Source organism: Microtus ochrogaster, chromosome 16 (assembly GCF_000317375.1).
Source record: "Microtus ochrogaster isolate Prairie Vole_2 chromosome 16, MicOch1.0, whole genome shotgun sequence".
Taxonomy (NCBI): domain Eukaryota; kingdom Metazoa; phylum Chordata; class Mammalia; order Rodentia; family Cricetidae; genus Microtus; species Microtus ochrogaster.
In genome coordinates, this window is record NC_022018.1 from 38,670,426 (window position 1) to 38,689,435 (window position 19,010).

Here is a 19,010-nt window from a genome sequence, read left to right on the forward strand (position 1 = left end):
CTGTGGGCTTTTTGTCTGAGACAGGACTCACTGTATTGTTTAAGCTGTTCTAGAATTCACTATGGAATACAAGCTAACCTCAGACCTTCAATCCTCCTGACTCAGCCTCCTAGGTAATGGGATTCCAGGCATGTACCACCATACCTGGCAACATGTGATATCTTTTTGTTTTTGATTTTTAAATAATGTTCGTTTAAAGTCATGTCCTGAGATGTCCTCTGTTTCCTTTATAGGGCACAGCACTAAGCAAGAACCAAAAGTGTTACATTAAGCATTCAAAATGGAACCAGACATGTCCTTGGACAACATCAAGATGGCATCTAGTGACCTGCTGGAGAGGAAAGATCTAGACAGTGGAGGCTTTGGGAAGGTGTCCTTGTGTTTCCACAGAACTCATGGATTTGTTATCCTGAAAAAGGTGTACACAGGGCCCAACCGTGCTGAGTGAGTTGGGAACAGAGATGGGTAGACCTCATGCCAACTGCCCACAGAAAATAGTTGTCACCACCTGTGTGGCTAAGCACATGGAATTTTAAATGAGCCTGACCTACTGGGAGACTTGACACACTGGCAATGTGAGGGGTGATCCTAACTCTTACTGTTAGGATGAGGACTTTGGGGTTAATGAAAAGATATTAATGCTTGAGACATGTATGGGAAAGACATCACTGAAGACAGAAATCTGGGTAGTAAGGGAGGCAGTGAAAAGAAAACAGAGCCATGGATGAAAACACCTAACCTGAAATAGAAAAAAAGGCCATTTCTATCATGAAAAGTCCCAGCAACCTTGTAAGAGGCAGTCAGTCACTGGAGGGCTTCTCCCCTCCTAAGACTAGTTTTAAGAATTGTGCCTTTATTGTATTCTCCAGCTCAGTCTCCATCAGACCAGGTCTGTGCTACACAAGTGTGTGTGTTGTGAGCACCCGACTGCCAGTTCCTAAGACGGGGTGGGAGGGAGAGGTATAAATATGAGGAGAAGCTTCTTTCCCTTCTAGGACCTGACTGCCCAGAGGAGACCGCAACAGACCTGACGGTGACAAATGTCTGCAATATTGCACACTGCAGGGACGCCGGAGCTTCTTGGGCACCTGGGTAGAAGGTTTTGCTCCTTCCTGCTCAGCTTATTGCCTTTCCTGCCCACAGATACAATGAGGCCCTCTTGGAGGAGGGGAAGATGATGCACAGACTGAGACACAGTCGAGTGGTGAAGCTGTTGGGCATCATCATAGAAGACGGGAATTACTCGCTGGTGATGGAGTTCATGGAGAAGGGCAACCTGATGCATGTGCTGAAGGCCGAGGTGGGTGACACCTTCCAGCAGTCCGGACTCTCCTTTCTTTTTTGTTTTATTTCTTTTTTGGGGGGTGGCGATTATTGTTTTGAGGCAGGGTCTCTCTGTTATGTAGCTTTGGATCTTCTGGAACTTGATATATAGACCAGACTGGCCTTGAACTCACAGAGATCCGCCCGCCTCTGTCTCCTAAATACTAGGATTAAAGGCATGTGCCACTACATCTGATTTAGTTTGGATTTCTAAAGTTAGTCCCTCTTCAATCTGTGTCACCACTTACGGTTCCCTCTTTACCAAACCTCCTCACCTCTCTAATCTACAGTTGACAGGTAGACCTATCTTCTACCAAAGAATCTTCTACTTCCTACACATGGTCATATAAGTGGTAACAAATTTGGGTTGATTGATGAAAATTCATATTATGTTGCAAACGGTAGTGATTAAGAAAAGTACATACACTGTTGTTAACTGTAAGAGAAGGTGGAATGTTAGCGACTATACTTTTAGACCAGTTAAGAAGTTACTATAAGTTAAATCTAGAATATAAACCACAGCAATATAAAATTTAAAAATGGAAAAAAAAAACTGAATTCATGAAAACTAGATAAGTGTTTAAAATTTCTGTACCTATTAGGTACCAATAAAATGGGCCAAGGCAGTTTATTTTTTAACCAATGACCTTTCTCCATCAGATCTGAACCCTTCTGTTCCCATCCCCCTTACCTCTCCACCAGTGATGTCTGTTCTGTTTCCCCTTCCCAGAGATATCCATGCATCCCCCCACCTCGAGCCCTTCTTATTACCTAGCTTCTCTGGGTCTGTGGATCGCAGCATGATTATCCTTTACTTTACAGCTAATAAACTACATGGAAGTGAATATGTATGATGTTTTCCTTTCTGTGTCTGGGTTACTTAACTCAGAATTTTTTTTTCCTAGTTACATCCATTTGCTTGCAAAGTTCATGATTTGTTTTTAAGAGCTGAGTAATATTCCACTGTGTAAATGTACCATAGTGGTACATGCTGGTATGATTTGTTGAAAGAGGAGGCAGGAAAATCAATGACTTCTTCTTCTTACAGTATTTTTATTTGCATCCAGATGGGCACAGAAGTTTTTTACTTTTTCTGAACAAAATACAGCATTAGTCCCCTGTCAGCCCTGGAGTAGAATCTTTCTTGAAAGGAGCTTGTTTCCCAGGGACAGCAATGCTGCCGACCGCCTGGTGGGAGAAACCTGCTACCACAAACCTTGGGCTCACCTCCCACCGTGTTGGATGGAGTGGGTGCACTTCCTGTTAGATTACTTCTCTATTATGTTGTTTCAGATCGGTGTCCCACTCTCTGTAAAAGGGAGGATAATTGTGGAGATCATCGAAGGAATGTGCTACTTACACGGCAAAGGTGTTATACACAAGGACCTGAAGCCTGAAAATATTCTTGTTGACCATGACTTTCACATCAAGGTAATCCACTTATGCTTTGAGAAGGCTGAATAATTATAGTTTGAATTTTCCATTGGAAATCGATTTCCTTAGGTGATGATAAAGGAGAACCTAGCTCAGCACTGAGCAGGATGGTGCCGCTGCAAGGTCGCCACGGTATGAAAGGGCAGGTGCAGGCTTGACTGAATCAGGAAATAACTAAGAATGAATTGATTTTTTTTTAAAAAAAAAATTCTCATCTCTGGTTCCTGGATTTTGTTTCCCTTTTGTTAGACTTGGACTTGGAAGTACCCAAGGGTTGCTGTCTTTGTTCTGGAATGAGCTGTCTGCTCATTATTTTTCCCAGGAAATCTTGTGACTGAGACTTCGCTACCCTGGAGATAAAGAGAGGATGGAAGTGTGTAGAAACTATTCTTAGAATTCAGAAATGGCTTAAGAGTCAGAGCAGCAGTAAATCCACCATTTTGGCCTCAGAATCCTCCCACTTTGTGTAGCTAGGAGTGTGGTTGAACTAGTCTAGCACATCTAAAGTCTTGGACTCAGTTCTGGCACCCCAAAACAAAGACCTCTGCTTTGACATTTTGCTTATTTCTACTTTCCTTTAAAAAAAATCAATTTCCTTTTGAAAACACTTTTTGTTAAACAAAGGTGATAAGAAAAAGAACACCCGATCTTTCAAGGGCTACATTTAGCTAAGGGAAGCAGCAGCACATGGCAGCTAGAATCCAAGCTGGAGGCCTGAAAGGGCACTAGATAGCTCAGGGACAGAGTCCGAGGTGTCATCCCCAGAGCCACACCAACAGAAAACTAAAAGATCTTGAAAATATGTGGCACTGGAAGAACCAGGACATGCCTGTAAGATCTGCATCAGACACCGTTTGTGTCTTAGTCGGCTTTTAGTTCCAATGTCTTTTAAGACTGTTCATTCTTTCAGTTAACAACTTACCCCTTATACTGTGGGTAAAATCTGTGACTGTCAGGTAAGCATGTGCTCTAGCTTCTCCCCAAATGCTTCTTAGAGACAGATAGGACCTTCCCCTTGGATTCTTCTGTAACTGTCATGTTCTGCCATTTTGCCCTGACACTTTCTTCTTTGCTCTGTGCCTGACTTTGTTATCTTTCTCTGCCTTTATGTGTATTTCGATTTCTTTCTCCCTGTCCTGTTTTCTCTTAGGTTCAGGCTACCATCTTCAAAACAAATAGCAGCAACAATCTCACCCTCAGGGTGTCTTTGGGATGCTTGGAAACACAGCCATGGTCCTCTGGATGCTATTGGCCACATAGAAGGTGTTAACACAGCCATAGTCTTCTGGATGCTACTGGGCACATAGAAGGTGTGATAACCAGTCTCCATCCCCCTTCAAAAATAAAAAAAAAAACCAAAAAGATGCAAAGTCAATGAGAAATTAGCACAAACATGGCTTTATTGTCTCGTCTCCACTCTTTTTATTTCTTAAGAATTAGATGTGAAGGGCCCAGCAAGATGGCTCGGCTAGGAAAGATACTTGATGCCTAGCCTGAAGACCTGAAGAGTCAAAGCCTGATGAATGGAGAGAAAGGATGTGTGCAAGTTGTCCTTTGACTTCTATGTACATCTTGGCATTTGTGCCCCCTCCAAGTAAATAACTAAATGTTAAAAAAAAAAAAACTTTGAAATTGAAATGCCAGGCTTTTATATTCTTTGGAGTCTCTATGAAAGTCTGTTGAGAAGTATCTATTCTAAATAGACCTATGACAACCATTAGAAAATTGACTGTGCCGCACATATACTGGATAGGCCCCAAATTTGATTTCATAATTATCAAGCTTTACTTGTAGCCTTCATGCAGTAAATTCTCTTGGCCCCATCTCTTTTGCAGATAGCTGATCTTGGTGTGGCTTCCTTTAAGACTTGGAGCAAACTGACTAAAGAGGAGCACAACAAGCAGAGGGAAGTGAACAGCATGGCCAAGAAGAATGGAGGCACCCTCTACTACATGGCGCCCGAACACCTGAATGACATCAATGCAAAGGCCACAGAGAAGTCAGATGTGTACAGTTTTGGCATTGTACTTTGGGCAATATTTGCAAATAAGGAGCCCTATGAGAGTAAGACATTTGTAGGTGTGGGATTGTGGTAGGAATCAAAACTGGTCCATGAGGGTTGGTGAGGTGGCTCAGTGTGTAAAAGCATTTACCACTAACCCTGACAACCTGAGTTCAATCCAAACTCCGGGACTTGCGTGGAGAAGAAGAGAACTGACATCCAAAATTGTCAGAATATCTCTTTTCTCTCCCTCTGCCTCATGTACACTTAAAATGTAATCATTTTTAAAACTTTTACTTGAAATAGTAGCCTTCAGTGAATTCTACTAAGTATCTTGAATTCTTCATTTAATTGCTTTCTATAGTCTCATAAAGGCTGATCCCACATCTGATTTTTTTTCATTTCTATATCTTTAACAGACAAACACACACACAACACACATACAGTGATGCCTGGATGTACTCAGGAGACTTTTGTTGAATTAGTCATCCCAGTTTAGGAGAAACTCATCAGGTGGACAGACACCTTTATAATGTAGCTTAGCTTGGGAGTTGCTGTAAAACTCCAGGATTCTTCCTGGAGTACGGATGGCCTTTCAAACTACTAGGTATGCACCCTATACTTTGAAACTATTCATGAATGAGCCTTTTCTTTACCTGTTGTGTGCAATTCAGTCAGTTGGGAATGTAAAGATGAGTAAGTTACTGTTTGTGTAGGGAAACAGCCATAGTTGGGTTTGGTAGAAAGGAATGGTTCCTTTCGGGGAATTCTTCCTGATTATCAACACCAGTAGATCAGGTATCATCGTCTCTACTGATGCCTCTTAAATCTCGGTCTCTAACCATCACCAAGATATCCCCTAGCCTATTAGACCCAGCATGTAAACCTCGGGAAGCTCCAGAGCAACATCCCCCAGACAGTCTCCCAATTATCACCGCTATCCCATAGCTCCCTGTGCTCACCACCCATACTGAATTGCACAGTAAACAACTTTAGCACCACCTGAGACCCTTATCCCCCTCTCCTACACCCAATAAAACTTTAAAAACTGAATTCAGCTAGGAATAGAGCTCGGTGTTACAACACTTGTCTAGCGAGTATAGAGTCCTGGGTTCAAGCCCTAGCACTGCCTGAAAAACAAACAAACATGAATTCTATGACCATCTCCCTGTCCCACCGGCCCTTTTAGTTCAGACCTTCCTTACTTCTGCTTCAGGATCCTTGAGCCTTCCAGATTGTAAAGCAGCCAGGAGAGGTCAGTCATCTTAAACAGCGGATGGGACAGGGTGAAGAGATAGCTGGGTAGTTAAGAGTACTAGCTACTCTTCCAGAGGACCCAGCTTTGATTTCTGGCACCCACATGGCTGCTCACAACTGTCTGTAATTCCAGTCCCTGGGCACCTGACACCTTCTTCTGGCTCCATGGGTGTTGCATGCTTGTGATGCACAGACATAGTGCAGCCAAAACACCCAATGAAAACACATAAAATAAAAACCAAGGAAATAGAATTTTTTGAAGGCAGAGAGGACCACCATCTTATTTAAAATCCTTGAGAGGATCCCATAGCTTGCAGGTTCCTCAGAGTAAAGTGTGAATCTTTTTATGGTTCCCCCTCGTCTTCTCTCTACTCTCTTCTTTGTCTCTCCCTCACATCAGCGCTCCTGCCAACACTAGGCAACCGTCCCTGATGCGTGCGATTTCTGTCATTCCCATCCTGACAGTGTCCTGCTGTCCTAGCGAAGGGTCTCCCTCAGGAGTCCTCCTTCCTGGTTCTTTACTTTAATATCTCCTTATTTTCTAGACTCGGGGAAATCTTCTCAAACCTTCTGTCCTCCAGATGATTGTGTTACCCCTCATGTTTGCTACTAGAGTAGCAGTTATCAGTGTGTATTTTAAGTCACTCTCCTTAAACTGAGCTTTTTAAAGCCCAGACCATCCTGGTTTTGCCTCTGTATTGAACTCTGGGGAATGCCCTACCTTTACCCATGTATTTTGTTTGTTTGTTCTGTGCAAAAGTAGCTTTGTTTTGAATTTATCTCTCATCTGCAAAAGTTAAAGCCTCATTCTATCATCTCTACAATAGACTACGCTAACTTCTTGTCACAAGGCTGATGCTCTGTGGAGTGAAACAGCCTTGGAAAAAGCATACAGCAGGTAGAAACAAAATAGCAGTATTGTCCAGGTCCTGTCATCCTCTGCTTGAGAGTAAAGTAGTACCGAGAGCCCCGACTGAAACGCATCCCTTTTTGCAGATGCCATCAGTCCTGAGCAGCTCTTGATCTGCATAAAGTCTGGGAACAGGCCAAATGTGGAGGACATCATTGAGCACTGCCCACGGGAGATCATCAGCCTTATGGAGCGGTGTTGGCAAGCAGTCCCCGAAGACCGGCCAACATTTCCTGGTAAGAGAGGGTTGTGTGCATATTCAGGATGCATCCCACATGGTAATACTCGTCAGTAAGGTGACATCAGTAGTTTAGTTACTTTTCCTGTTGCTGTGACAAAATACAGGACAAAAGCAGCTTGAAGGACGGGTTTATTTTGGCTTTTTTCAAGAGTACAGTCTACCATGACAGGAGGTCTAGAGTCAGGAAGGAGAGAGAGGGATGTTGGCAGTCACTTTGCTTTCTTCCTGTGTTCAATGCAAGGTCCCAGCCCATGGATAGCACTGTCCACATTCAGGATGAGTCTTCTCTGCTCACACAGGCATACCTCAATCTGTTTCCCAGTCACCTAGAAGTGTGACCCTAAATCCAGTCCAGCTGATGATAAAAATCAGTCACCACAGTTAGGAACATGCTTTGAGTACCACATTACGTGTGACTTAAAACTGACTTGATACACTTCAAGCACCTTGTCAGTGAAAAGGTACTCCCTTCGCCACAGCACAGGCTTCTTCATTTCCTCCTCTAGTTTGGGAGTTAGCATTTTTATTGTTTTGAAGTACATATAACACTTTCCATTTTAGCTGCCGTAAGTATACAGTCCAGGGGTGTGAAGTCCATTCCTATTTTTCAACGACATTTGTCATTGTCCATCTCCAGGCCCCTCAGCGCAGAGCACAACTCTGTACTCACTTCCCCTTCCTCCTTCCAGTCCTAGTACCACCATTCTGTGAAATTTGACTGCCTCGAGTGTCTCATAGAAGCAAAAAAAAAAAAAAATCACACGATATTTCTGTTTCATATCTGTCTTGCTTTACTGAGTCTAATGTCTCTAAAGTTTATCCATGTTGTAGAACATGCCAGAATTTTCTTTTTATTGCTGACTAATATTCCATTATGTAGATGATAGGTTTTGTTTGTGTATTCATCTGTTGGTAGACACTTGACCTTACCATTTCTAACTTCTTTCACTGTTTTCCTCCCCTTGATTAGTTCTTGGTGTCCTCAGAAGTGTATTCTGCCATTTAGGTTGGCCCTGTAATTGAGGAAAATGAAGGCAATATGGTGTTTGGCCCACTTTTGCACCTGTCCCATCCCCTAGATTACCTAGAAGTGTGTGAAGTGGCCAAAACAGAGGAGCAGAGATAAAATAGGAGGCAGTTGGGAACCTACAGAGCATCATGCTAGTAATGTATGTCTGTGAGAAAACAGAACTGGAGTTCCACCCAGCGACTGGACTGTGTAGACCAGGCTGACCTCAAATTCTCAGAGATCCCTCTTTCTTCTGGCTACTGAGATTAAAGGTGTGTTCCACTAAGCCTGGCCTCGAGCCTAGACCCCCACCTCTTAAAGATACCATAGCTCTGGACAGTGCTGCAGGCTGAAGACCAAGCCATACAGTGGGGGTCATTCAAGATTCAAACTGTAAGCCGGGCGGTGGTGGCGCACGCCTTTAATCCCAGCATTCGGGAGGCAGAGGCAGGTGGATCTCTGTGAGTTCGAGGCCAGCCTGGTCTACAAGAGCTAGTGCCAGGACGGGCTCCAAAGCTACAGAGAAACCCTGTCTCAGGGAAAAAAAAAAAAGATTCAAACTGTAGCATTTTCCTGCCTTTCTTTGGGTTCTTGAACTTGTTTTAGGATTCTAGTTTGATTCATGTGTAGTGTTTTTCTCTGTGTGGTTTTCATGGACTGTTTTTTCATACAGGCATTGAAGAAGAATTTAGGCCTTTTTACTTAAGTCAGTTTGAAGAATATGTAGAAGAGGATGTGGCAAGTTTAAAGGTGAGTGATACAGCAAGTGCCCAGAATAGCAGCATACCAAAATGCATTATCAAGCATGGAAGCAGAAGCAGTGTGATTTGTTACTTAGATTTGAAGTGGGCTAGCTTGGGGAACACAGAAAACAAAATTAGTAATCGCAAGAAGTATCATTGAAATGTGTGAAGCAAGAGGAAAATATATGTAAAAAATACAACAAAAAAGGACACCCAATATCGAAGAGACTGGAAATTATTACAAATGAGTCCGTCATTCTTAAGAATTTATTAAGAAGAAAACCTTCCTGGGGATATAGCTCAGTGATAGATCATGCATGAGGTTTTGAGTTCTGTTGCCAGCACCACCAAACAAGCAAATAACCTCACATACAAAAAAAAGGCACCAAATAGAAAGAGAACAAAAAAAAAAACATATCTATTGAAACATAGAAAAGAGTAAAAATGCTAACTCACAAACTAATGCGAAGAGAGGAGTCATGGAAAAGCAAGCAGACCACGGCAGAGAACAGTTATTTGAGAGCCACATCCATGCTGTCAAGTAAAGCTAGTTCCTCCATCTTCTTCCTTTGTGCCAAGTTCTCAGTGGCAACAACATCTAAGGCAGAAGTGGGGAGTTTGGTATCTGGAGTAAGAGAAGTACATTAAAGTTCAGTTTCCAGCTAACCCGCTAGGAGGAACAGAAACCTGCATCCACTATTGTGTGCGCACATGCATGCGTGCGTGTGCGTCACACACACACATACACACACACACACACACACACACACACACACTCCCTTTAGTCATCACTGTGCTGCCGTAACTTACTTAGAATCATACACCCATAGATGTGAAAAGGAAACTTCAATAAAGAAACCAAGCAAGCAAACTGATTTTCAAGGAAGTAAGTGAGTAGGTGGGTGAGTAGTAGATAGAGAAACTAGCAAGAATTTACATACTTTGGAGGGATTCTTACACTATAAAAGAGACATATGATAATCGAGGTGGATACTAAGGCAAAAAAGCATTACCTCACACAGGAATACTTGGTAATAACAAAAAGGTTCAGTTCACGGGAAGATATAGACATACCCATGGTAATAAGTCCTTGACTACACAAATAAAAACTGAGAGAATTCAAAGAAAAATAGAAAAATCCTCAGCCATGTTTAGAGATAGTAATACATCCCACTTTAATTGATACAGCAAACAGATCCAACCAATCAGTAAGGATTTAGACTGTTTGAAACTCACTTTTTTATCACACTTAACCTAATATAAACATAAATCTCTGTATCAAATAACTTCCAAATAGCTACTGCCTTAGTTTTATTTTCTTAATATAATAAAATACCCTGACAAAAGCAACTTAAAGGAAAAAGGGTTTGTTTGGCTCACAGTTCCAAGAAGGTCAAGGGAGTAGGAATTTGAAGCAGGTAGTTACATTGTAATCCACAGTCAAGAGTGGAGAGCAATGAATTCATACACCCACCTAGTATTCTGCTTGCTTTTTCCTCTCTCTAAAATCCTCTGTCAGAAAGTAGCACCACCCTCCGTTGGCTGATTTTAGTATTCAAAATAATCCTCCATAGATCTGACCACAAGCCAGCCAAGTGTAGACAGTGTCCATAGGCTTGTCCACAGGCCAATCTAGTGTAAGCAGTTCTCTCTTGAGACTCTTCCCGGGTGATTTTGGAGTATGTAAAGCTGGCAGTTAAATTAGCCATCACACTTAACCTTGAAATACTTTTCAAAGACATTTTTTAAATTAACATGTATAAACATTTAAAATGATTATAATATGTAGCTGGAGAGGTGGCTCAGTGATTAAAAGCCCTGACTACTCCTCCAGAGCACTCAAATGCATAGGACCCATAGGAATCTTACAACTCAGAAAGACAACTGCATTAAATCATAGACAGAAGCAAGATGTAGTAGCACATACTCAGGCAGAAGCAAGTAGACCTCTGAGTTTGTGACCAGTCAAGTCTGTATAGCGGGACTCTTTCAAAAACAACCGTAAAAACAAACAGCACCAAAAATACAGAGACAAAATACTGAAGTCAACAAATCACCAAAGAGACGCCCAAACAGCCAGCAGCTGCATCAGAAAAGTAGCCCTACCAGTAACAAGGGAAATCAAGTCATACCAGGTGATACAGAGTGTCTGCAGATGGGCAAACATGGAGAAACTCTTCAAAAAGACATGAGAGAGAAGTAAATAAATGCTGGCATAAGGTTATGGATTAAAAGAAGCACATAATCTGATAAAGTTGTTAGCTTTCCTAATGTCATTGATGTATAGAACACAATCCTAATGGAAAAATCCCACCGAAATTCTCTAGTGAGCTAAACAAGCTTAAGTTAGTATTGGGGAAAGAGAAGCAAACAGACATACCCACCCCAGGGAACAAATGAAGTCGCTAAAACAATGTTTTTGAACAAGAATTATCATCATAAGAAGAAATACCATATCACTGATCAGCAAATTTCAGAACTGTATTTGGTATCAGAGAAAAACAAATTGAATCAATTTTTTTTTTATCCTTAAGATAACTGTTTTTGATTGATTAGTGAGAGTAAGTGTTGGTAAATACAGACGTCCCAATTGGTGAAGGTTCTTGGATGATAAATAACCTATAGATCTTGTCTCCTCACATGTGTTTAGAATGTTAGGAAACTGTCCGTGTATGCACACTCAGCCTTAGGAGCCCGTCCTAACATATACACTCAAACATGTTATTTCAAAAGATGCTTATACTTCTGTTGACAAGTAAAAACTCAGAAACAATGCCGATGTCTTAAGCAGATGCCCCAAATCATGGCTGATCCAAACCCACACAGCCAATATTAAGAGGTGAAAATGAAAGGTAATGACACGGAAGGCTTTTCAAGACTTGTTAGTGCGAACGGAGAGTCCCTTCATATTAAATAGTGTGTGTGTGTGTGTGTGTGTGTGTGTGTGTGTGTGTGTGTGTGTGTGTGTGTTTGCATGCATTACGATGGGCATGCCAGTGTCTAGAGGGAGAACAAGACCGGGCATCCCACTCTGAATAAGGATTCCCCATAGAGAACAGTCTAGAAGGTTGGAGGGAATGGCACACAGAAATGGCTCTGCATGTTCTGCATTGTATGACTTTTCAAAACTCTTACTTAAATTCATTGTGTAATAAAAAATAGCTATAAAAAGAAAATCACTTTTGCAAAAATGTTTAAAATGCATGAAACTGCTAGACATGGTTAACACACACTATTAATCCTAGCACTTAGGAAGCAGATGCAGGTGTTCTGCATATGTGTGTATCCAGTTTTCTGGCTCTGGGTGCTCCAGGACACCCTGGTCAAACATCAGTTGACCATATAATGAGGGTGGGAGAATATTTCTTAGACTCCCTAGTCTTATCCTTTGATCTGTGTATCTGTTTTATGTAACTCTATAGCTTTGTCGTAACTGTTGAAATTAGGAAATATAAGTTAACTGTGTTAATTTGACATCATTTTATCTATTGGAAAAATGTTTAATTTGTGAGAAAAGATTACTGCTTATTAAATTTATATGAAATGTCTTGATGTTGTAAAGATATTGATTCTTTTCAGAATAATTTTCTGCCGATTACTAAAGTGTCTGTGTATCTTCTCAATTATAGAAAGAGTATCCAGATCAAAGTGCAGTTTTGAAGAGAATGTATTCTCTCCAGAATGACTGTGTACCCTTGCCTCCAAGCAGATCAAATTCAGGTAATGCCCCCATTTATTCATTTACCTATTCATCCATTCATTTGAGTCCCTAAAATACTTCTGAAATCCATATGGAAACTGGAAGAAAATGTAAGCTCAAACAGCTGCCTTAAAAAAATTCATGCCTACTCTAAAATCTAGTTATGTATGTTAGAAATACTTCTTAACTATGTGCTCCCCAGATTCACAGTGTCCTGCTGCAAGTGATCTGATGAATCTCACAGGAAGACAGTGACAGTTCAGGAGGAAGTTGGGGGCCCATGTGGGTGCAGAGTCCTTGAGATCAGAGCACTCCAGAAATGTTGGTCTCAAATTCATGCAGGGATTTTTTTTTTTTTTTATTACAACAGAAGGGAAGACATCATGTGAGATACCAAGGTCATAGCCATATGGTCAGAAGCAAATTACCTAACTTTTGCCAAACCTCATCCAGTCATGGATGTAATGACATGCACTCCCACAAACAATTTGTGTGTGTGTGTGTGTACATGTGTATACGTATATGTATATATATTTTATATAATCATATATATGATGTGTGTATGCAAAAGAGCGCATCAGCTCCCCTGGAACTGGAGTTCCAGGTTGTTGTGAGCCACCTGACTTGGGTCCTGAGCTGAGAACTGAACTAAGTGCTCAGGGAGAACAGCAGGTTCCTTTAACTACTGAGCCATCTCTCTTGCCTTTCTGTGAGCTTTTAAAGAACAAAAGAACAATAAAATGTGCACAGGACAAAGCTGCTACTTTTTTAGACCCCCACATGGTTCCAAGATGATAGTCACCATCTCAGTCCAAGGCAAGTCCCCTTCTGCCTCAGCCATCCATGCAAAACTCTGTTTTGTTGCTTGTGATAATGCCCACGTTTTTCCCCTACAGACAGGGTTCCTGCTAATCATATACTAACCCTATAAAAAGGGGACTGTTATATGCCTTTTCAGCATGTCACTCAAGGACAGGTTCATGAAAATGTTCAAGTTTTATTTTACTTTTTATATTGATCATTTCTTTCCTACTGCAGAACAGCCTGGTTCGCTGCACAGCTCCCAGGGACTCCAGATGGGACCTGTGGAGGAGTCCTGGTTTTTTTCCTCTCCAGAACAACCACAGGAAGAGAATGAGTGCAGTGTACAGGCTAAACTCCAAGAGGAAGCCGGTTACCATGCTTTTGGAAGATTCCCAGAGAAACAGGCAAAACCGCAGCCAAAGCAGAAAGTGGCTTATAGCAGAGAGGAGGAAAGGAAACGAAGGGTTTCCCATGACCCCTTTGCACAGCAGAGACCTCATGAGAATGTTCAGAGGGGAGCGGCCAGAGGTCTTTCTGATCCCGGCCCACCCTGTTATGGAAATGCAGCACACCAGCTGTCAGGGCCAGCCAGCCACACACGAGTGCCATTCTGGAACAGCGGAGTATATAATCATGGGTTTAGACCTACAAGTGCAGGAGCTTTGTTTGGGCCAAATACAAACCAAATGTATAATACTTTTAAAACTCCGGTACCTGAGACCAACCTACCAGGAAGCACACCTACCATTCCGTTCATCTCCTTGCCAGTAACAGGTAAATGATTTTTAATAGTCCCTATCTTGTCCTTTCTTTTTCCCCTGACAGTGAAGCCACCAGTAGCATTGTCATCAATTCTAAGTTATTGATGGGGACAAAGAGCAAGTTACTCAGAGCTTTCAAGTAGCTACAGCCTTCCACTTTGAAATGGTCTCCCTCAGACCACATGGACTGTGATTGTGTTTGATCTGTGACCCATCATGGATGCCTACAAGTGTGGATTATAGATCATAATATGTAGATAGAAGTTTCTTTTTTTTTTAATTTATTTATTTATTGAGGATTTCTGCCTCCTCCTTGCCACCGCCCCCCACCTCCCCCCCTTCCCCCCGATCAAGTCCCTCTCCCCCATCAGCCCGAAGAGCCATCAGGGCTCCCTGACCTGTGGGAAGTCCAAGGACCGCCCACCTCCATCCAGGTTCAGTAAGTTGAGCATCCAAACTGCCCAGGCCCCCCCAAAGCCAGCACGTGCAGTAGGATCAAAAACCCATTGCCATTGTTCTTGAGTTTTCAGTAGTCCTCATTGTCCACTATGTTCAGCAAGTCCGGTTTTATCCCATGCTTTTTCAGATTCAGGCCAGCTGTCCTTGGTGGATTCCCGAACGAACATACAACAAAAGTATATGCTCAACTATGTTCATAGCAGCATTGTTCGTAATAGCCAGAACCTGGAAACAACGTAGATAGAAGTTTCTATTCTATCCGATCCTACAGCCATTCTGTCCCAAATAAACACATATAGGCTTATATTAATTACAAACTGTTTGGCCTCTTAGCTCAGGCTTATTACTAACTAGCTCTTACAGCTTAAATTAACCCATAATTCTTATCTGTGTTTAGCCTCATGGCTTGGTGGTACCATTTCTCAGTAAGGTATTCTTATCTTGCTTCCTCTGTGTCTGACTGGTGACTGTGTCTCTGCCTTTCTTCTTCCCAGAATTCCCTTAGTCTGGTTGCTCCACCTATACTTCCTGCCTGACTACTGGCCAATCAGCATTTTATTAAACTAATATGAGTGACAAATCTTTACAGTTTACAAGAGCATTATCCTACAACACTTATAACCGATAAGCAACTCTCTTTATCCTGTGTGAGATGCCAGCCTCTCCAATAAATGGAAAGTATTTTCTTATACTCTTTTTTATTTTTCTTCTTGTCTTCTGAGGCTAAGAAAGAAGTATTAGGTATTTTTGTTTCTTGTGTAGATATAGAATACAGTTTGTAGTAAGAAAGGCATGTTTCATCTTCCAAAGCTCTCTCTGGTGAAATCCAAGCTAGTTGTAGTTTCTAATACACTGGCATGGAAGTAACTTAGTATCCTATCCATCATTAATACCAAATAATAGTTTCCATGCTACCTTATCTTACCCTGATGTCATCCATTAGCATTAACGGTACTGTAATCCTGAAATCAGCAGATGGAGAGGAAGCTTTGCGAACCACAGAACTTTCTGAACTGGCTGTGTAGCTCAGTGGTACAGAGCTGGCCTGGCATGCATGAGGCCCTGTGTTTCTTGATACAAAACAATTAGTCTTTCAAAATGACAAATTCCCCAAAGTATTCTGCCTTTTCTGTAGGTGTTCTTGTAATCTCTGTGGAAAACACATTGTTAGACTAGGTATGAAGCAAGATCTAAAAGTACATACACTTATGAGTGGGATGTCCTTCTGTTTCCTTTGAGTTTGCAGCCAAAATGTTTTGTGTCACCGTTGTATTTTATTCATTCATGATTAATTCATTAAAAATTTCTCTAACACTTCCTGCTTTGTGCCTGACTGCTGGAGAACTGTAACATGAGCAAGCAGCCTGCGCTCCTTCCTTCACAAAGCTTGAATCTGCATGCGTGGAAAGCAGTCATCCCCAATATTTAATGTGTCGCTTTCTGGTCCTGTCTCCATATGAGTAGCCCAGTCTTACTAGTTTTCTGCAAGAGTTCTCACTCTGTCTTTAAGCCCCAGTTTTGCCAAGAATAGATTCTCTTACTGATGCTGAGTTTTTGTCAGTAGTAAGGGGAATCTCAGTTCACAATGAGTCATGGAATTACTATACCCTGAAGAGGATCTCACAGTAATGATTCTTTGGCTTGCTTCTCTGCTCTGATAGACCTAACAAATGTGAGCTTTCTAACTCTTAACTTCCATATAAGAAGAGTGTGTCTGCCTGTAAATGGGAAAGGAGAATAAAGTAGCACTTGGGTTGCTATTATTTTGAGTAATGCTGCTGTAAACATGGCTGTGGAAATCTCAGTCAGTCAGTCAGTGTATCTATCTCTGCAGTGTATGGGAGAGAGAAAGTGTGTGTGCGCGTGCGTACGTGCGTGTCATACCTAGAAATGGAATGACTGAATCATATGGTAATTCTATCTTTAATTTTGGAGAAAACCCCATACTGTCTTTTACTTTGGTTATACCATTTTCATTCCCAACAATATATGGGCGCTTTATTATTCCACATGCTTGCCAACACTGATGTCTTTTTTTCCAATGGTAGGCATCATAATGGTTTTGAAGTCAAGTAGCCACAATCTAAAGAAATGACTATTTAGGGTGTCATAGGATAAGCAGCTGATCATCTGTAATAAAGTCCTCCACCTTTGCATGCCATGTATTTTTCTCTTGCATTCAGTCTCATGTACCTAACCTATGTCTTTTTCTCTATTCAGATGAGTCCATAAGATATACTATAAGCAATAGTTCTGGTGTTCAAATTGGAAACTACAATTATATGGATCTTGGCCCGAGTTCACAACTACCAGACAACATGTGCAAAGAAGAATCAGTTTCCAAATACCATGCCATCTTCGGTAAAAATACTTATTAAGGACCACTATTGGACCGAGATGTCGCTATAGGAGATTGCTTACCTAGCGTGCATGAAGCTTTGAATTGAGTCCCCAGCATTCAAGGGGATTTTTTAAAAAGGATACAATGTCTTATGACTTAGATACTTCTTGACCATTTTTACTTGTTGAGAGGAACATAATAGAATCTTAAATTTTCTTTTAAGATTCTCTCTGAAAGTTATCCTATATTTTCTCAATAACTTTTTTAGGTATATATTATGTGTGACTGTTTTGTCTGCTTGCACTATACTCACACCTGGTGCCCACAGAGGTCAGATGAGAGCTTCAGATGCTTTAGAGCAGGAGTTAGGATCGTTGTGAGCTATGTGGGTGCTGGAGCAGACCCAAACAAGTATAGCCAGTGCTCTTAGCTGCTGAGCCAGCCAGTGCAGCCCTTACTCGGTAATTTTTAATCCTTTGTTAGCCATTTTTTTTAACACAGGGATAATCACAGTATCTTATTGGTGGTGGTGGTGTGAAGCTTATACTAGTCAATGTATGTTGAAAATATAGAATACTAACTGTGAATATTAAACGTGACATCATTATCCATGATCCTGTTCAGACTTGGGGAAATGACTCCCTTGGCTCCACAGCAAGGAATTCTGTAGAACACAGAAGACCATGCCCTCCATAGCACTCCGTAATAAAAACAAGAGCTCTCATAGGTCTCCACAGCTTCCTGCCACCAGGCAGTGATGCATGCCTGTAATCCTATGGCTAGGGCCATTGAATTGGGAAGATGGCAAGTCCCAGGTCAGCCTGGCTATAGCAAAACCCTGTCTTAAAAAGGAACTGGAATTTAGCTTTCTGATTAACTTTGGAGGTGGCAGTTTTGGTTCTTTTTGTGTGTGTGTGTGTGTGTGTGTGTGTGTGTGTGTGTGTGTGTGTGTTTTGTTTTGTTTTTATGAAGGGGCATGTAATAGGCAAGGCTCTGCTTGCCCTGAGGCCTCTCCATCATTGGAGTGCAGAAGCAGCCACAGATAGTTTGCACATCAATGCGTATAGGTATGGTCATCAAAACTATTCACAGAAAACAGGAGCCAGACTTGGCCCACAGGCTGCATACTCTGCCAATTGCTGAACTACCCCATTGGAAGAGTGACCTTTAAAATGCCTAAGAGGTGGGTTCTTGGCTTTTGAGGAACTGAAGTGACCTTTGTGACTCTACTGACACCCAGGGCTCCTGTCCTCCAGAGACTGGCAATCTGCAGTTACCGGGAGGCTCTTAGACTGCTCCAGAGTTGACAGATTCTGTGCTGTTGTAATGCTAACGGGAGCTGAGGGGGAAATGAGGTGTTTGAATTTTTTTTCCTTAGAAATTCAGCCTTTTGAAGTGGGATAAGGACTAAGGCTGTTATGATGACTCCCCCCCCCCCTTTTTTTCCTTTCTTTGCTTTTTTGGTTTTTCAAGACAGGGTTTCTCTGTGTAACAGCCCTAGATGTCCTAGAACTTTGTAAACCAAACTGGCCTTGAACTCACAGAGACCCATCTGTCTCTGCCTCCTGAGTGCTGGGATTAAAGGCGTGCGCCATCACCCTGGGCCACTTCTTATTTTCATGTGTTCCCTTATTTTTTTTGAAGGTCTAAGATGATGGAACTAGTGGCAAGAGAAAGGCCATATATATAATGAAGGGTTGGCAATTTGAAGGGAGAGAAAACCTTGAAAAGTGCATGTGCCTCTTCCTCTGAGAGACATTGTGATTAAATGAGGGTGACACTTGGCCTCAGTGTCCTTATTAAGAGGAATGTGAACTGTATAGAGATGTGTGGCCGTGTGTAAGTTGACAATGTACCAAAGAAACAAAAATCCACCCCCCCCATGACATCCAGGTAGTCTAACTAGAACAGAACTGCAGGTGGGAGTTGAATAGAACATCCTTGTAGGAGATTTGTTCATGAAGCCTTTAGTTATGACTCAGGAAGGTGTACATCTGTTAAGAAGAAAGGAACCCTATTTTAAGTC

General features: G+C 41.8%; 1 protein-coding gene across 2 annotated transcripts in view; it reads left to right on the forward strand.

Annotated features, from left to right (window-relative positions):
* The window catches only part of Ripk1 (receptor interacting serine/threonine kinase 1), a 28,748-nt gene that overhangs the window by 7,451 nt on the left and 2,287 nt on the right, over positions 1-19,010 (forward strand). For both annotated transcript variants that reach the window (XM_005355024.3, XM_026782913.1), the window contains 9 exons: positions 234-444; positions 1,144-1,300; positions 2,617-2,754; positions 4,593-4,821; positions 7,013-7,162; positions 8,850-8,926; positions 12,549-12,639; positions 13,658-14,197; positions 16,864-17,004. In XM_005355024.3, coding sequence (XP_005355081.1) covers positions 281-444; positions 1,144-1,300; positions 2,617-2,754; positions 4,593-4,821; positions 7,013-7,162; positions 8,850-8,926; positions 12,549-12,639; positions 13,658-14,197; positions 16,864-17,004 — 1,687 coding nt within the window. In that variant the 5' untranslated portion in view covers positions 234-280. The remainder of the gene's footprint in view (positions 1-233; positions 445-1,143; positions 1,301-2,616; positions 2,755-4,592; positions 4,822-7,012; positions 7,163-8,849; positions 8,927-12,548; positions 12,640-13,657; positions 14,198-16,863; positions 17,005-19,010) is intronic.